The sequence below is a fragment of the Scyliorhinus canicula genome, chromosome 13, assembly GCF_902713615.1.
Source record: "Scyliorhinus canicula chromosome 13, sScyCan1.1, whole genome shotgun sequence".
Classification (NCBI taxonomy): Eukaryota; Metazoa; Chordata; class Chondrichthyes; order Carcharhiniformes; family Scyliorhinidae; genus Scyliorhinus; species Scyliorhinus canicula.
In genome coordinates this window covers 119,897,200-119,914,443 of record NC_052158.1, presented here as the reverse complement: position 1 = coordinate 119,914,443, position 17,244 = coordinate 119,897,200, and the positions used below count along the sequence as shown (strand labels likewise).

At 42.2% G+C, this 17,244-nt stretch overlaps 1 protein-coding gene across 11 annotated transcripts in view; it reads left to right on the top strand.

The window, feature by feature from the left end:
• Positions 1-17,244, top strand: part of eif4g1a (eukaryotic translation initiation factor 4 gamma, 1a) — a 149,568-nt gene that overhangs the window by 110,000 nt on the left and 22,324 nt on the right. For all 11 annotated transcript variants that reach the window (XM_038815991.1, XM_038816001.1, XM_038815994.1 and 8 more), the window contains 6 exons: positions 5,598-5,834; positions 5,948-6,052; positions 9,463-9,622; positions 12,852-12,955; positions 13,057-13,162; positions 16,457-16,559. In XM_038815991.1, the coding sequence (XP_038671919.1) occupies positions 5,598-5,834; positions 5,948-6,052; positions 9,463-9,622; positions 12,852-12,955; positions 13,057-13,162; positions 16,457-16,559 (815 nt within the window). The remainder of the gene's footprint in view (positions 1-5,597; positions 5,835-5,947; positions 6,053-9,462; positions 9,623-12,851; positions 12,956-13,056; positions 13,163-16,456; positions 16,560-17,244) is intronic.

Genomic DNA, 17,244 nt, shown 5'->3' with positions numbered 1-17,244 from the left:
GAACAGTTGAGGCCAAAATACCGTGTTTTCAAGAAGCAGTTGGATATAGCATTTGGGGGTGAAAGGGATCAAAGGATATGAGGGGAAGGTGGGATCAGGCTATTGAGTTGAATGATCTGCCATAATCATTTTTTAAAATAAATAAATGTTATCCAATTTTTTTAAAGGGGCAATTTAGCGTGCCCAATCCACCTACCCTGCACATTTTTGGGTTGGGTGGGCGAAACCCACGCAGACTCTACAGAAAGTAACCCAGAGCCATGATCGAACCTGGGACCTCTGTGCCGTGAGGCAGCAGAGCTAACCACTGCACCACCATGATGCCCCTGCCATAATCATAAGGGCTGAATGGCTTCCTCCTGGTCCTATTTTCTGTGTTTTTATAGTACACATTTTAAATTCCTAATGGGCGTCCTGCGATTACAAAGCCGACAGCGACAACTTAGTCAATGTCTCGTGAACTCTTCAATCTATGAAGAGTGAGACCTCAGCGAGGAGCCATGATTTGGAGATGCTGGCACTGGACTTGGGTGGGCACAGTAAGAAGTCTCACAACACCAGGTTAAAGTCCAGCAGGTTTATTTGAAATCACAAGCTTTCGGAGTGTTGTTCCTTCATCGGGTGAAATGGGGGCTGGTTCACAAACACAGCATATATAGGCAGAGACACTATTGCGAGATAATTAAGTCTTTACGGGTACAAACAAGTCTTTATGGGCATAAATGAGTCTTTACAGGTGCAAACAATGAGTGGAGTGCGGGGTAATCACAAGTAATTGAGGTGTGAATTGTCTCAAGCCAAGACAGTTCGTAGGATTCTGCAAACCAGGCAGTCTGGTGGGGGTGACATGTAATGTGACAAGAACCCGAGATCCAGGTTGAGGCCGTCCTTATGCGTGCGGAACATCGCTACCAGTTTCTGCTTGACGATTCTGCATTGAAGGTCACTTTGGGGAATGTTTACGAGAGTGGGGCTGCAAAGAGCGAGACTTGAGAGCGGGGCTGCAAAGAGCAAGAGCTTCGACCTGGCACAGAACGTGCTCTGTCACAACTTCTCTACAGACGGTTGATCATCTTGACTCATCAGTCACCTGAGAGCTCATTTTTGGTTTGAAAGCAAGCCATCCTTGACTCAGAGGAGAGAGATATTCGATCTATCCAGTAGTCAGGATGGTACCTCCAGTAGTCCGAAGATTGCTTAAGTTGTAGATGTTCAGAAAGGGTAAATGCACAACTGTATGTTCCTAATAGTCCTAACAACTCCTCGAAAATGTATCTTGAGCTGACGCAATCAGTCGAGAATGTGAAAAATTACCCGTGGTAATTGGTGTGCACCCAAATTCATTGAAATGGTCAACAAGTTCTATGACCACTTGTTAACCAGTGATAAAAGATGGGTGACAATTCCCATCTTCTTTGTTTTATGAATTTACACCCATTATTCTTCAGCATTTTATTCACTGCTATGCTTCCTTTGGCTTTCACTTCATTTTTACTTTTCTTGAAGAATCTTAAAGATTTGTGGCAGATGAGCATTCATCCATAAAGCACTCTACGCTAAAACAAAAGTGAGTTTAAAAATCAAGGTTGACAATGCCTTGATTGGGTAGCATGGGCAGCACGGTAGCATTGTGGGCAGATCATTCAAAGGGCAGCACGGTAGCATTGTGGATAGCACAATCGCTTCACAGCTCCAGGGTCCCAGGTTCGATTCCGGCTTGGGTCACTGTCTGTGCGGAGTCTGCACATCCTCCCCGTGTGTGCGTGGGTTTCCTCCGGGTGCTCCGGTTTCCTCCCACAGTCCAAAGATGTGCAGGTTAGGTGGATTGGCCATGATAAATTGCCCTTAGTGTCCAAAATTGCCCTTCGTGTTGGGTGGGGTTACTGGGTTATGGGGATAGGGTGGAGGTGTTAACCTTGGGTCGGGTGCTCTTTCCAGGAGCCGGTGCAGACTCGATGGGCCAAATGGCCTCCTTCTTCACTGTAAATATGTAATCAAAATTAAAACATACAGTAATTAAAAATGCACTGTACTTTCGGAAGAGATATTAAACCAAGGTCCCATCTACTGGCTTGGGTGGATGTAAAAGATAACACGTGGCTCTAAAAAACTGATTATGGGGCATGTCCTGACCAATATTTTTACCTCTATCAACATCACATGTACAGATTATCTGACCATTATCACATTGCTGTTTGTGGGAGAAAAAGAAAATGTTGGAAAAACCCAGCAGGTCTGACCACATCTGTGGTGAGAAACCTATTCGAGTCCGTCTGACTCGTCAATGCTGAACAGAGGTAGAAGTCAGGGAAGGAGTGCAGCAAAATAGAAGGGATGGGGGGGGGGGGGGGGGGGGGGTCAGTAGATAAATTGACAAAGATGTCAGGGACACGAGGGAAAGAGAATGGCTATGATAGTGTTAAAGGAATTAGTGGCATAAAGGTCGGATAGCAAAATGTGTTAATGGCAGAACAAGGCTGTGTTTTCTGAAACCAAAATAATAATGATCTTTATTATCACAGTAGGCTTACATTAACACTGCAATGAGGTTGCTGTGTAAATCGCCTCAACGCCACATTCCGGTGCCTGGTCGGGTTTACTGAGGGAGAATTCAGAATATCCAAATTACCTAACAGCATGTCTTTCGGGACTTGTGGGAGGAAAACGGAGAAAACCCACGCAGGCACTGGGAGAACGTGCAGACTCCACACACGTGACCCAAGCCAGGAATCGAACCTGTGATCCTGATGCTGTGAAGCAACAGTGCTACCCACTGTGCTACCGTGCTGCCAAACATAAGAACCAGCTTTTGACTGGCACTTGGGGGTGGGGCTAGGGCGGGGTGAGGGAAGAGAATGGAAAAAGTCAAAATGGTGGACAAGGACTCGCGGTCTAAATTTATTGATCTCGATGTTACATCCAGAAGGCTGTAGTGCCTAATCAAAGATGAGTTGCTGTTCCTCCTGTTTGCATTGGAAACATTGTGACAAGCCAAGGACAGACGTGTGTAAGATTGAAATGGCAAGCGACAGGAAAATCAGTCATGTTTGCGGACTGAGGTGTTATGCTAAGCGATTATGCAGTCTGCGTTTTAGTCCTTCAATGGGGAGGAGACTGCATTAGGAACAGCAAATGCAGTAGATTGAAAGAAGCGCAAGTGAAATATTGCTTCACCTGGAAAGTGTGTTTGGGGCCTTGGACAGTGAGGAGGCAAGAGGTAAAGGAAGGAGTAGGTGCCCCTGTGATTGCATGGGAAGGTGCCATGAGAAGGGATAAGGCATTTGGGCGATCGAGGAGTGCACCAGGGTGTCATGGAGCAGACTGTTCCTTCAAAATGCTGAGATGGTGAGGGGAGATTTGTTTGGTGATGGCATCATATTTGTGGGAGTTTGCTGCGAATGCATTGGCACCATGTTTCCTACCTTGCGTGCAGTGAGTGCACTTTTTAAAAAAAAAAAAGTACTTTGGCTATAAAGCATTTGAGATATCAGGTAGTTGTGAAAAAACTTTTTTTTGGTTATTTACTGATGACTGCTGTCATTGCCAATCATCCTGGAGTGGGCCATCATGACTACTTTGCAACAGCTTGCCTTCAATTTGCATGAATATCCTAACCTGGCCCAGGCAATGATTGTGTTCCATCTTTCTTTCAGCACTACGACAGCATGCTTTAAGATATAGACAGATTCACCTATCGACAAATAGTTAAGAATCATGTTCCTTCTGATTTTTTTTCTTTTGTTTTGTCATCTTACTGGTCCTCCTTGTTAGTGTCACATCAACCACTGGAGGTAGTTTATTTATAATGGTCTCTATATAAGCACCTCTGTCAAATCTGTCCTTCACCGTTATCTGTTGAGAAGAACAGTCCCAGCTTCTCCAGCCTATCCAGCAACCTCATCCAGCACCTTGTGGGTCGAACAGAATTTACAATTAGCTATCAGGAAAGACTGAATAGATTGGATCATTTCTTTTTCATCTAAAAAGACTGGAGGGTGACCCAAAATAGAGCTCATTAAAATTATCGAGATGACTGGTAGTTTAGGCATAGAGAAAATATTTACACTTGTTAATGAGTCTAAAGCTCAGCCAAGAGGAGTTAGTCACTGATATCCAGGAGGGAATTCAGGAGTGTGTGGAGAAGTTGGAGTGACTTAACATAGATGATTTTTAAAGGGAAGCTGGACAAGTACAATTGAAGGGGCAAGAGAAGGATTTGGGGTGATGGGATTAGAATGAAGTAGGATGGGAGGGAATTTGGGATTAGAATGAAGTAGGATGGGAGGGAACTTGGGTGGAGCAAGAGGTCATGGCCAGATAGGACAAAAGACCTGTTTCTATGTTTTTAAACTCTGCTTGAATATTGCCTGGTTCTGTTTCAAACGTTGTAGCTGTTTGTCGTTTCTATTTATAAGTGAAGATCTCTCCAAAATTGTGCTCCTTTAGCTTTACACAGGGGAGGCGGCGACGTTAGTGGTATTGTCATTGGATTAGTAATCCAGAGACCCAGGGTAATGCTCTGGGGTCCTGGGTTTGAATCCCACCATGACAGATGGTGACATTTGAACTCAATTAATATCTGGAATTATAAGCCAAATGATGACCATGAAACTATTGCCGATTGTTGTAAAAAATCCATCTCATTTACTAATGTTCTTCAGGGAAGGAAATTGCTGCCCTTGCCCGGTCTGACTTGCATGTGACTCCAGACTCTCACAGCGATGTGGTTGACTCTTAATTTCCCCACCAAGGAAATGGCCTAGCAAGCCACTCAGTCCATGGGCAATTAGGGATGGGCAACAAATGCTGGCCCAGCCAGTGACGCCCACATATCCAAGGACAAATTTTTTAAAAGGACATAATGTATTTTCTTCCCATTCCCACTAAAAGAATTTGAATTAAATTATTCAGTGTATATTTCATAACATTATTTTGCATAAGCAATTATTACCTTGTGTTTTGTAACTTCAGTTTATGCTATTTTATATTTAAAATTATTTAACTCAAATGTAGTCTTTTCAAAATTTAGTTGAAATTAACTTTGAAATGTTGGTACCATCGGTTCATATTTCAGCATCTGCTACCCATGCTTCTGCATCATATATTATTTCAATTAAACTAATATTTACCAATTCATTTGATATCATTAAGTACACCATTGTTGGTTTCTTTCAAGGCCAATCCTTTTTAAAATCTCCTATTTTTGATAACGCAGGCGTGGATGTAATTTTCTGTTCCAACATTTATGTAAAACCAGACTAGCAAACTTATTGATTCCACATTTTCTTCCTGATGTAAAATATTAATAACAGCAAGTCTTTTCCTTTTATTAAAAAAAATGCTTTTGAAATTGTTCCTTGTGCTGGTAAAAATATTGAACTATGGTCTATGGAATCCAACAGGTCTGCCTCTTTTGATTCTTTCACCCAACCAAAATACTGGCTCTCACTGGGTACGATTTCGTAGGCAATGAAATTTATTCAGTATCTCATTCGGCAAAAGTTTGTCATGTTGAAATGTCTCCATTACTGAACTTAAATGGCACAGAGTTAGGATTTTGCATTAATTCTGTACTGCTTGCATTCTGTTCATTCCAGTCTGAGGAGAAAACCCGTCTCCAAGAAGAGCTAAAGGACGCGAGGGACAAAGCTAGACGGCGATCACTAGGCAATATCAAATTCATTGGCGAACTCTTCAAACTGAAAATGTTAACCGAGCCAATTATGCACGACTGTATAGTCAAGCTGCTAAAGAACCATGATGCAGAATCACTTGAGTGCCTATGTAGGTTATTAACTACAATAGGCAAAGACTTGGATTTTGAAAAAGCCAAAGTAAGTTTTACAAAAAACTCCCAAAAGTACTCTTATACAATAATAACCAGGTGTTGATATACTTGATTTCTCTTTTAAATATATAACATTCACTCCTTGTATCTTGCCTTTAGCCTAGGATGGATCAGTATTTTAACCAGATGGAAAAAATTATTAAAGAAAGGAAAACATCTTCTCGGATTCGCTTTATGGTGCAGGATGTGATAGATCTTCGACAAGTGAGTTCAATTGACTTAAGATAGGACTTGACTTGTATCTGTGTAAATGTTGAATTATTTTTTTAAATTACACAGTCTGATTTTGATTGGATTGGATTTGTTTATTGTCACGTGTACCAAGGTACAGTGAAAAGTATTTTTCTGCGAGCAGCTCAACGGATCATTAAGTACTTGAAAAGGAAATAAAAGAAAATACATAATAGGGCAACACAGGGTACACAATGTAACTGGATAACAACAGCATCGGGTGAAGCATACAGGGGTGTAGTGTCAATGAGGTCAGTTCATAAGAGGCTCGTTTATGAGAATGGTAACAGTGGGGAAGAAGCTGTTTTTGAGTCTGTGTTCTCAGACGTTTTTATCTCCTGCCCGATGGAAGAAGTTGGAAGAGTGAGTAAGCCAGGTGGGAGGGGTCTTTGATTATGCTGCCCGCTTTCCCCAGGCAGCGGGAGGTGTAGATGGAGTCAATGGATGGGAGGCAGGTTCGTGTGATGGACACGACTCTCTGAAGTTTCCTGCACTCTTGCACCGAGCTGGTGCCATACCAGGCTGTGATGCAGCCAGATGGGATGCTTTCTATGGTGTATCTATAAAAGTTGGTAGAGTTAATGTGGACATGCCAAATTTCCTTAGTTTCCTGAGGAAGTATAGGCGCTGTTGTGCTTTCTTGGTGGTAGCGTCGACGTGGGTCGACCAGGACAGATTTTTGGTGATGTGCACCCCATAGAATTTGAAGCTGTTAACCATCTCTACCTTGGCCCCGTTGATACTGACAGGGGCATGTGCTGTATTTTGCTTTCTGAAGTCAATGACTAGCTCTTTAGTTTTGCTGGCATTGAGAGATAGATTGTTGTCGCTACTCCACTCCACTAGGTTCTCAATCTCTATCCTGTATTGTGACTTGTCGTTATTCGAGATCCAGCCCACTAGGGTCGTATCGTCAGCAAACCAAAATTTGCCACGCAATCGTGTGTACAGAGTATAGTAGGGGGCTAAGTACGCAGCATTGTGGAGCCCCAGTATTGAGTACTGTTGTGGAGGAGGAGTTGTTTATTCTTATTGATTATGGTCTGTGGGTTAGTAAATTGAGGATCCAGTTGCACAGTCAGGAGCCAAGTCCTAGGTTTTGGAGCTTTGATATGAGCTTGGCTGGGATTATGGTGTTGAAGGCGGAGCTGTAGTTAATAAATAGGAATCTGATGTAGGAGTCCTTGTTGTCGAGATGTTCTAGGGAAGAGTGTAGGGCCAGGGAAATGTGGACCTGTTGCGGCGGTATGCAAATTGCAGTGGATCAAGGCGTTCAGGGAGAATGGAGGTGATGCACTTCATGACCAACCTCTCTCAACACTTCATTGCGACTGAAGTCAGAGCCACCAGACAGTAGTCATTGAGGCACATTGCCTGGTTTTTCTTTTGTTAGTTTTGTGTATTTACATAGCCACTTGATATTTTTGGGAATGGAAATTTTCCACTGTGCTGATATTAATGGCAATAAAAAAAAATGTTTGGTCAGAAGTAACCAAATATTTAACAAAGCACAGTACTTTAATTACGCATTGCTAAAATATGAACAACAGGAAATTACTGTTGGGTGTATCCAGCATATCGTGCTGTATCATATGTCTATTACAGCCACAAGACAACTATGTTGGTAAGTACTGGTTAACGTGTCGCCTTTTTAATGTTCCTAGTTTTGAATTTTCCAAGAAAATCGTTGAAAAGCTAAAGGGATGATTACCTTGTTCATATGGGGAGGGAAGGTAGCCAGAATTAGAAAGGTGCTACTAAAGCGAGGAAGGCAGGCAGTTTGGATCTTCCGAACCTGATGTATTATTACTGGGTGGTGAATGTGGAGAAGGTACGGAGATGGGTCAGAGGGGTTGACTCCCAATGGGTCTGAATGGAGGAGAGTTTGTGCAGGGGGTCGGGATTGAAGTCGCTAGCAACAGCGCCGCTCCCGACGGCCCCGCTCTGACGCCCCGGGAAGATACTCTTGAGTCCGGTAGTAATAACTTTGTTGAGAATTTGGAGGCAGTTTCGCCAGCACTTTGGGTTAGGGGCAGGGTCAAGGGAAAAGCCGATTCCGGGGAATCATAGATTTGAGCCAGGGGAGTAGGATGGAAATTTTTGGAGATGGGAGGAGAAAGGAATTAGGACACTAAAAGATTTGTTTCTTTGGGGGTCGCTTTTCAGACGAAGGAGCTGGGAACGAAGTATGAGCTGGAGCAGGGGGAAATATTTAGATATATGCAGGTTCGACACTTTGCCAGAAAGGAGATACAGAACTTCCTAGTAGAGCCGGCTTCCACGTTGCTGCAGGAGGTGCTGACGACAGGGGACTGGAAAAGGGGGTAGTATTGGCGGTTTACGGGGCTATTTTGGCAGAGAAGGCGTTCGAAGTGGCGGTTTACGGGGCTATTTTGGCAGAGGAGAAGGCGTTGGGAGAGGGTATGGCGGAGGTGTTCTAGTGTGTGGTGCTCAGGAGGGTGAACGCCTCCATCTTGTGTGTGAGGTTGGGGCTAATACAGCTGATGGTGGTATATGGAGCACACCTAGCAAGGGCGAGAATGAGTCGGCTTCAGGGAGTAGAAGGTGTGTGTGAATGTTGAGGGGGGGTGGGGGGAATCACGTTCACGTGTTTTGGTCCTGTCCAAAGCTGGAGAATTACTGGAAGGAGGTTTTTAGGGTAATCTCCGAAGGTGGTGCACGCGAAACTTGGCCCCGGCCCTCGGGAGGCCATATTCGGGTTGTTGGACCAGCCGGGGCTGGAAATGGGCGCCGAGGCAGATGTTGTAGACTTCGCCTTGTTGATCGCCCGGAGGCGGATCCTGTTAGGGTGGAGATCAACCTCTCCACTCTGTGCCCTGGTGTGGCGGGGGCGACCTGCTGGAATTCTTAACTCGAGAAGGTCAAATTTGAACTGGGGGGAAGAATGGAGGGGTTGTACAATTCATGGCCGTTATTATGCACTTTCGAGAATTGAATTACATCGAACATTGGGGGGGGGATTGTATGTGTTAATGGTGACTGGGTGATTCCTGATTCCTTTGTGTCATTCGTTTGTTAACATGCGGGCTAATGTTTGGTGGGAGGATGGGATTGTTGTTTTTGATATTGGGCTTGACATTGCATTTGTGAGTGATTGTTGTTTATTGTTGGGTGTTAATTTAGGAGAAAATGTGAAAAAGAAGAATAAAAATATATATATTTAAAAATCATGAACAAGCTACAAAATTTGCTATGGTAACATTCCTGACAAATTTTGTTTTGAAGTTGACTTGTATTTTTCCAATCTCTGATGTGATTTGGACCGATATTTCAGCTGAGGGGAACAATGAAATTTTATTTTTGGGATAAAAAGATCACAATTATGATTATTTCAGATTTTCAAATAATGTGTTGATTTCCAGAATAACTGGGTGCCTCGAAGAGGCGACCAGGGACCCAAGACATTAGAGCAGATTCACCGAGAAGCTCAGATAGAAGAACATCAACAGCATTTAAGGGTACAGCAGCAGCTTCTATCCAAACAGGACAAAAGGCGAGGTGCTGCAGGTAGCAGTAGCACTGGTGAGTTAATAATGAGGTGATTTTATAATCTTTCTTCATATTCTTCTGTATATGTAGGCATTGTTCTGGAGCTGGGAATTTTATTCCTTCAGTTTCAGGAAAATTCAAACATTCATGCTTTCATCGGGAAAATTTTAAGTTCACCGATGGGCATAAGAAATGGAAGCAGCAGTAGGCCACCAGGCCCTTCAAACCTGCCTCACCAGTCAATATGATCAAGGCTGATCTATGCTTGCCTCAGCTCTTTTTCTGTGCCATTTCCTCAAAGCCATTCCTCGATATTTATCTACCTCCACTTTAAATACTTCTAATGAAGACTCTCCCACTAGTGAAAACATCTCCCCACTACCCTGCCAAGCCCTCTCAGGATTTTATATGTACTAAACTCCAAGGAATACAGACCCAGGCTATGTCTTTGGATAGAACAGCTCTCTCATCCCAGGAATTAGCCTGGTGACTCTCCTTTGCACTGACTCCAATGTTACCATATCCTGTGTTTGCTAAGGGGACCAAAACTCTATGTAGTATTCCAGGTGAGGCCTCACCAACAAACACCCTGTACAATTGCAACTTCCTATTTTTAAACTCCAACCCCTTTGCAATAAATGCCGTTTGCTGCCTCAACTACTTGTTGGACCTGCCTGCTAGCTTTTTGTGATTCATGCACCAGAACACCTAGATCCCTCTGTACTTCACATACCTGCAATCTCTCTCCATTTAGATAATTTGTCTTTTGATTTCTCCCACCAAAGTGCATGACCTCACACTCTCCACATTAAATTCCATTTGCCTGGTTTCACCTCGTCATCCAATCTATTTCCTGTTGCAGAATCACAATATCCTCATCACAACATGCCCTTCCACCTATTTTCGTTTCATCAGCAAATTTGGAAACCTTACATTCTATTTATTTCTCCAGGTCATTAATGTAAATACTGAGCAATTGTGTGCCTCGGGCCGATCGACTCGTTACACATTTCCACTCTGAAAAGGACCCATTTATCCCAACTCTGTTTTTATGTGACAGCCAGTTTTCATGCTAACACTTCCTCCAATTCCATTGGCTTTCACTTAATGCACCAGCCTCTTCGCACTTTGTAAAATCCTTTCTGGAAATCTAAATACACTACATGCATCTACAGACTCCCTTCTTTCTACTCTCCGTTACCTCCTCAAAGAATTCGAGCAAATTTGGCAAACATGATTTGCCTTTCATAAAATCATGTTGACTAGGTTTGCTTTTATCCAGCTTTCCTAAATAATTAGCTATTTCCTCTTTGATTATTGACTCCAGCATCTTGCCAATAATAGATGTTAAACTAACTGGCTCATAGTTTTCTGCCTTTCTCCCTTTTTGAACCAGGTAGTTACAGTCACACCGGCTGTTTTCTAATCTTCCGGTATCGTGCTGGAGTTTAGAGATTTCAACCAATGAGTCCACTGTAGCCACTACCATTAAAACCCAAAAGTGCAGATCACTGGGTCCTGGCGACTTGTCTGTCTTTAGTCTCTTGAGTTTCTCTAATACTCTGTATCCCTTGTCATTGGGATTTTTGGACGTTCTGCCATGTTATTTGAAATTGGCCCATCTGATACCATGGGGTATTTGCCCTGGAAGACCAATGCAAAAAGTGTAAAAATCCGCCATTACTTTGTTTGCTGGTATTAATTCACCATCCTCGTTTAGTAGAGATCCCACATTTACCTTAACCGCCCGTTTCCAATTTATGTCCATGGAAGCTCTTGGTGTTTTTCTGTTGGTGTTTTCACGCGATTCATTTTTTCCCTTCTTATAAGTTTTTAGTATTTTGCTGCTGGATCCTAAAGACTTCCAGTCCTCTGGTCTACCATTATCCCATGCCCCTTTGTATATCTTGCTTTTCAATTTAACATTATCCACAACCTCCTTTGTTACCCAAGGATTTTGCCTTTTTCTTGTGGAATTCCTCTTTTGGATTGGGATATACTCCCGCTGAGCCTTATGGACCAGCTGTTTGAATATCTGCCACTGTTCAACTACAGACCTATATCTTGGCTTGTTTACCCAATTAATTTTACACAACTCCTCCCTCATACCATTATAATTGCCCTTATTTAAGTTGATTAAAGTCTCCCCATGATAATTGCAGTTCCCTGCCAACATGCCCTTAATATTTTCCCATTTATGCTCTGACCTCTTGAGTGGTTGTATTTTGGAGGTCTATAGTCTATTCCCACCCTTGTCTTTCTTTATCTGCCATTCATGATTTCAACCCAAACTGATTCTGCATCATTCTCCTCTGCCTTTATATTAAGATTCAGCACTACTCTGAAGCCTTGCTTGACTAACAACATTACCGCACCACCTTTCCCCTTCTTGTTCTTTTGGTACAATGTATATCCTGGAATGTTGAGCACCCAGTCCTAGTCACCCTGCAATCAAATTTTTGTAATAGTTAGTACATCATACTCCTATGTTGCAGACTGCTATCTTCATTCTTGCTGCAAATTTTTCGTGCATTCAAATAAAGAACATTCAGCTTTAACTATTTACAGTTGTTTACAGCTCTGGATTTGCTCTTTTAAACCTTCCATTCTTTGAATCCTAGCCTCTCAAGGCTCTTGTATGAGCCATTGGTGCAATATAATGTTCATATAATCTGTATATAATTGTAGTTGATATCGCATTCGTAGGTGCTTTTTATGCGTTTGTGAGTGCAGACCATTTTGGGCGTGGATGTTTGTTCCTCCAGGACCTGTGATCTTGCAGATGCAGCAGGAACTGTTGTTTTCTGTTGACGTTATCACTAACCTACACTCCTACCATTGACTTTAACTTCCTAATTTTCCAAGCAACTGAACCCTCGCACCCACTCTTTTTTTTTTAGTTTATGGAATACATATGAATTTGACTATTTCTATCCAGCATATTTTATAATTATGGATCCTCACACTTTGGATATTTAAATTAATCAGCAGTCTCTGCTATTGGTTACACTGTTTAACATTCACAGATCTTCAGATTTGATGGTATTGAAATTTTGACATTCCCGATAACTTCTAGTGATACAAGTATGCAACTCCAGGGCAGCATCGTTGTACATTGCTGATCTCAATAAACTCTCAACTGACGGTGGAGAGGCTGTCTCCAACTGGGTCTCAGCTGTGATTTGGCATGACTCTCGCCTTGATTGTTTGTAATTTTTGTTTATCAAACATTTTGGAATTTTAAAACTGCTGATAACCATAGGTGGCCGAGGAAGTCAAGGGATTGACGAAGCAGGTTGGAATACGGTGCCAATTGCCAAAAGTAGCAGACCTATTGATACGAGTCGGCTAAGCAAGATTACCAAGGTATGGGATTGTTCTCCTGTTGATATTTAACTCCATTACTGTAATAAATATAAGTAATATCTATTCAGGAACTTTAATTTCTTCCTAATTTCTGTAAATAGGCAGGGGCCATGGATTACAACAATCAAGTGCTGGCACCAGCAGGTCGACTTGGTGGCTGGGTTAAAGGAAGCAGTGGTGGATCTGGAAGTAAACCTAATGACACAGGTATTATCTCTCAGATTATAATATAACAAGTTGTGCTGGACCAGCATAGAAATAGATTCCATTGATTATTTTGATGATGGTTAGATTATTGACCGGTTCTTTATGGGAACTTGCGTTGTTAAAAGCACACTAATGTTCCAGCAAGGAAACCTGCTCCAGTAAGTAAACTTGTTGACTATCAAGAATAGAGTTGTTACCAATATTACATAGAAATTCTATAGTGCGGCCCATCAAGTCAACACCGATCCTTCGGAAGACCACCCTACCTAACCCAATCACCGGTCCTATTCATGTGACCCCACCGAACCATTGGACACCAAGAGGCAATTTAGCAAGGCCAATCAACCTAACCTGCACATCTTTGGACTGTGGGAGGAACATAAGAATTAGGAGCAGAAGTAGGCAATTCAGCCCTTCAAGCCTGCTCTGCTGTGGCTGATCTCGTCCCGGTCTCAAATCCATCTCCCCGCTTGTTCCCGCTTATCCCTTTAGCCTGCTTTTTATCAGAAATAGCCTGCTTTTTATCAGAAATGTATCGATCTCTTGAAAGCAATTAATGACTCACAATTCCATTGCACTGAGGCAGTGAGTCCCACAAATTCACCACCCTCTGAGAAATAGTTCCTTCTCAGCTTAGTTCTAAATCTACAGCCTCTCAACCTATATCCATGGCGGCAGTTAAGAAGGCAATTGCAATGTTGGCATTCGTGTCAAGAGGGCTAAAATACAAGACCAATGTTGTACTTCTGAGGCTGGATAAGGCTCTGGTCTGACCTCATTTGGAGTGTTGTGAGCAGTTTTGGGTCCCGTATTAAGGAAGGATGTGCTGGCCTTGGAAAGCGTCCAGAGGAGGTTCACAAGAATGATCCTTGGAATGAAGAACTTGTACGAGGAACGTTTGAGGACTCTGGTCTATACTTGTTAAGAGTTTAGAAGGATGAGAGGGGATCTTATTGAAACTTGCAAGTTTCCTGGATAGAGTGGACGTGAAAAGGATGTTTCCACTTGTAGGCAAAACTAGAACCAGAGGATACCATCTCAGACTAAAGGGACGATCCTTTAAAACAGAGATGAGGAGGAATTTCTTCAGCCAGAGGGTGGTGAATCTGTGGCTCTCTTTGCCGCAGAAAGCTGTGGAGGCCAATTCACAGTGTCTTTAAGACCGAGATAGATAGGTTCTTGATTAATAAGGGGGATCAGGGGCTGTGAGAAGAAAGCAAGAGAATAGGGATGAGAAAATATCAGCCATGATTGAATGGCGACGCAGACTTGATGGACCGAGTGACCTAATTCTGCTCCTATGTCTTATGGACCTCTGGTTCTAGATTGCCCACAAGGGGGAACATTTGGTCTACGTTTACTTTATCAATCCCTTTTAATATTTTATTTAAAAAAACATTTTTAAAATTTAGAGTACCCAATTTGTTTTCTAATTAAGGGGCAATTTAGCGTGGCCAATCCACCTAACCTGCACATCTTTGGGTAGTGGGGGTGGAACTCGTGCAGACTAGGGCAGAATATGCAAACTCCATACAACCCCGGGGCCAGGAGCGAACCCAGGTCCTCAGCGCCTTAGCAGCAGTGCTAACCACTGAGCCATCGTGCCACCCCCCTTTTAGTATTTTATATACCTCGATCAGACCCCCTCATCCTTCTAACTCCAGGGGGCATGCAAGCCCAAGCAAGTTAATCTCTCCTCTTACATCAATCCTTTCATCCGCGGAATAAATCTGGTGAAACCTCCGCTAAACTGCCTCCAATGTCCCCACATCCTCCTCAAATAAGGAGACCAAAATTAGACACGATACTCCGATGTGGTCTCGCCAATACCCTATACAATTGCATCTAAACTGGACCATCCAGAGGAAACCCACGCAGACACCGGGAGAACATACAAATTCCACACTGTCACCAAAGGTCGAAATTGAACCCAGGTCCCTGCCCTGGTGCTGTGAGACAGCAGTGTTAACCACTGCCACTGTGCCGTCCATTAATAATAATAACCCACTAAAGGAAACGATTGAAATGAAAAGCAACAAAAGTAAAATGTAAACGTTTCTTGACTGACACCCTCTTTTTTCCAATCTGATTTTAATTTTGATTTGTTTTACTGTACTCTAATCTCTTCAATTTGTCCTTTGGCCAGCTACTTCCTCACATCATAAGTATGAAATTTTGAAAGGGGTTTTCTTGGTTGGCACCTCTATTTGTCAGGTTTGAGGCTGGGCCGAGAATGTCCCTGGTTTGATATGTGGTTCATCCCAATCCAGGGTCCCTTTACAGGAATGTGCTTTGTGTTGATTGAGGACAAATGGGTATAGCTAAAATGCACAAATATTTACTACAACTTTAAAAGATAAGGGAGCATATTGATGAACCTGTCACAGTACTTCCTGCTTAACTGTTTTTCATAAATTGTGTTTTGTTCACTTTTTAAATTTGCAGACATATTACCAGCTTCTATATATCATTGATTATATATCATATTAGATCAAATGCTGCACAAGAAGTGTCATGACTCCTTGCAAAGTGGTGTAATGTTTTCGGGGGCAGTGCATTTCTTAAGTCAGTTCAACTGTTTAAATTGTTTATTGCTTGATTTGTGTCTCCTCTTTACCTGCCTTTGATGCAAATCCCAGGATCCCGTGAGCAATTAAAGATCTACTGATTCTCTCTTGAACAATTCAATTACCTACAACTTATCACCGCAATGAAGTTACTGTGAAAATCCTGTAGCCGCCCGAAAAGGTCCCATAGTTTGGCAACTAGAGGATTTTCACAGTAACTTCATTGCAGTGTTAATGTAAGCCTATTTGTGACAATAATAAAGATTATTATTACTTTTTGTGGAAGAGAATTCCAAATTGCTATTATGCCTTGTGTGGGGAAAAAGTATTTCTTGATTTAACTCCTCAATGGCCTAACAATTTTACAATTGTGGCCCTCTTGCTACTTTCACTGGTGTGGCAGTTTCTCTATCCACCTCTTTCAAATCTTATCATTTTAAGCACTTCGATTCGATCAATCCCCAGAAGGTACCATAAACGTTGAAACTCCAGGTGATGAGAGCAAAATTTATGCAACCTCCCTTTGTAATTAACCCTTTAAGCCCTGATATTTAGGTGACTCTGTATTACGCTCTCAAAAGGCAAATATTTTCTTGTGTGTGGTGCTCAAAACTAAATGTGCATTTGTCGTAAGTGGGATGTGACCAACTGTGCAAATAAACTATGTATTAATTCTTTAATACTGATGACTGTAGGCATAAATAGTTATTTCCTGTTTGTTACTTAGGTGTGGATTCAGGCAGGCCAACCACAGCCACAGTAAATAGATTTTCAGCTCTCCAACAGTCTTCATCTACAGATAATTTTGACGCAAGGAGGGTTGTACCCAGGTAAGTTGATGAAATTGATGCTTACTGGTTACTTGGCTTTTAAATCGGGTATATTAAAATTAAAAATGTTGCCTCAATTCCAGATTAGAAATGTAAATTTAATTCTAAAATGTGTGTTACCTTTTTGAAATTGCTTAATTTGGAAACAGTTGAATTGTATGCCTGAAATTAATTGGATCACTACTTGGCAAGTATTTATTCAAAAGGGGTGGTTGACAGAAAGCAGGAAACTACAGGCCAGTTAGCTTAACATCTGCCATAGGTAAAATGTAACGGTGTCCGTAATGATTGGACATAAGGCTGCAAGGGGACAGATGGTTTGAATGAGTGGGTAATGGTCTGGCAAATTAGTCTAATGTGGACAAAAATGAAATTGTCCATTTTGGCAGGAAGAATAAAAAAGAATGTTATCTAAATGGCGAAAGGCAGTGCACCTGAATTCAAGAAGGCTCTTTCCTAGGTGTCTTAGTGCATGAATCACTAGGATGCAGGTACGGTAAGTAATTAGGAAAGCTAATAGAATGTTTTATTTATTGCGAGAGAAATTCAATACAAGAGTAGGGAGGTTATGCTTCAGTTGTACAGGATTCTGGTGAGACCACATCTGGTGTACTGTGTACAGTATCAGCCTCCTTATGAAGGGAAGATATAGATGATGCATTGGAAGCAGTTCGGAGAAACTTCA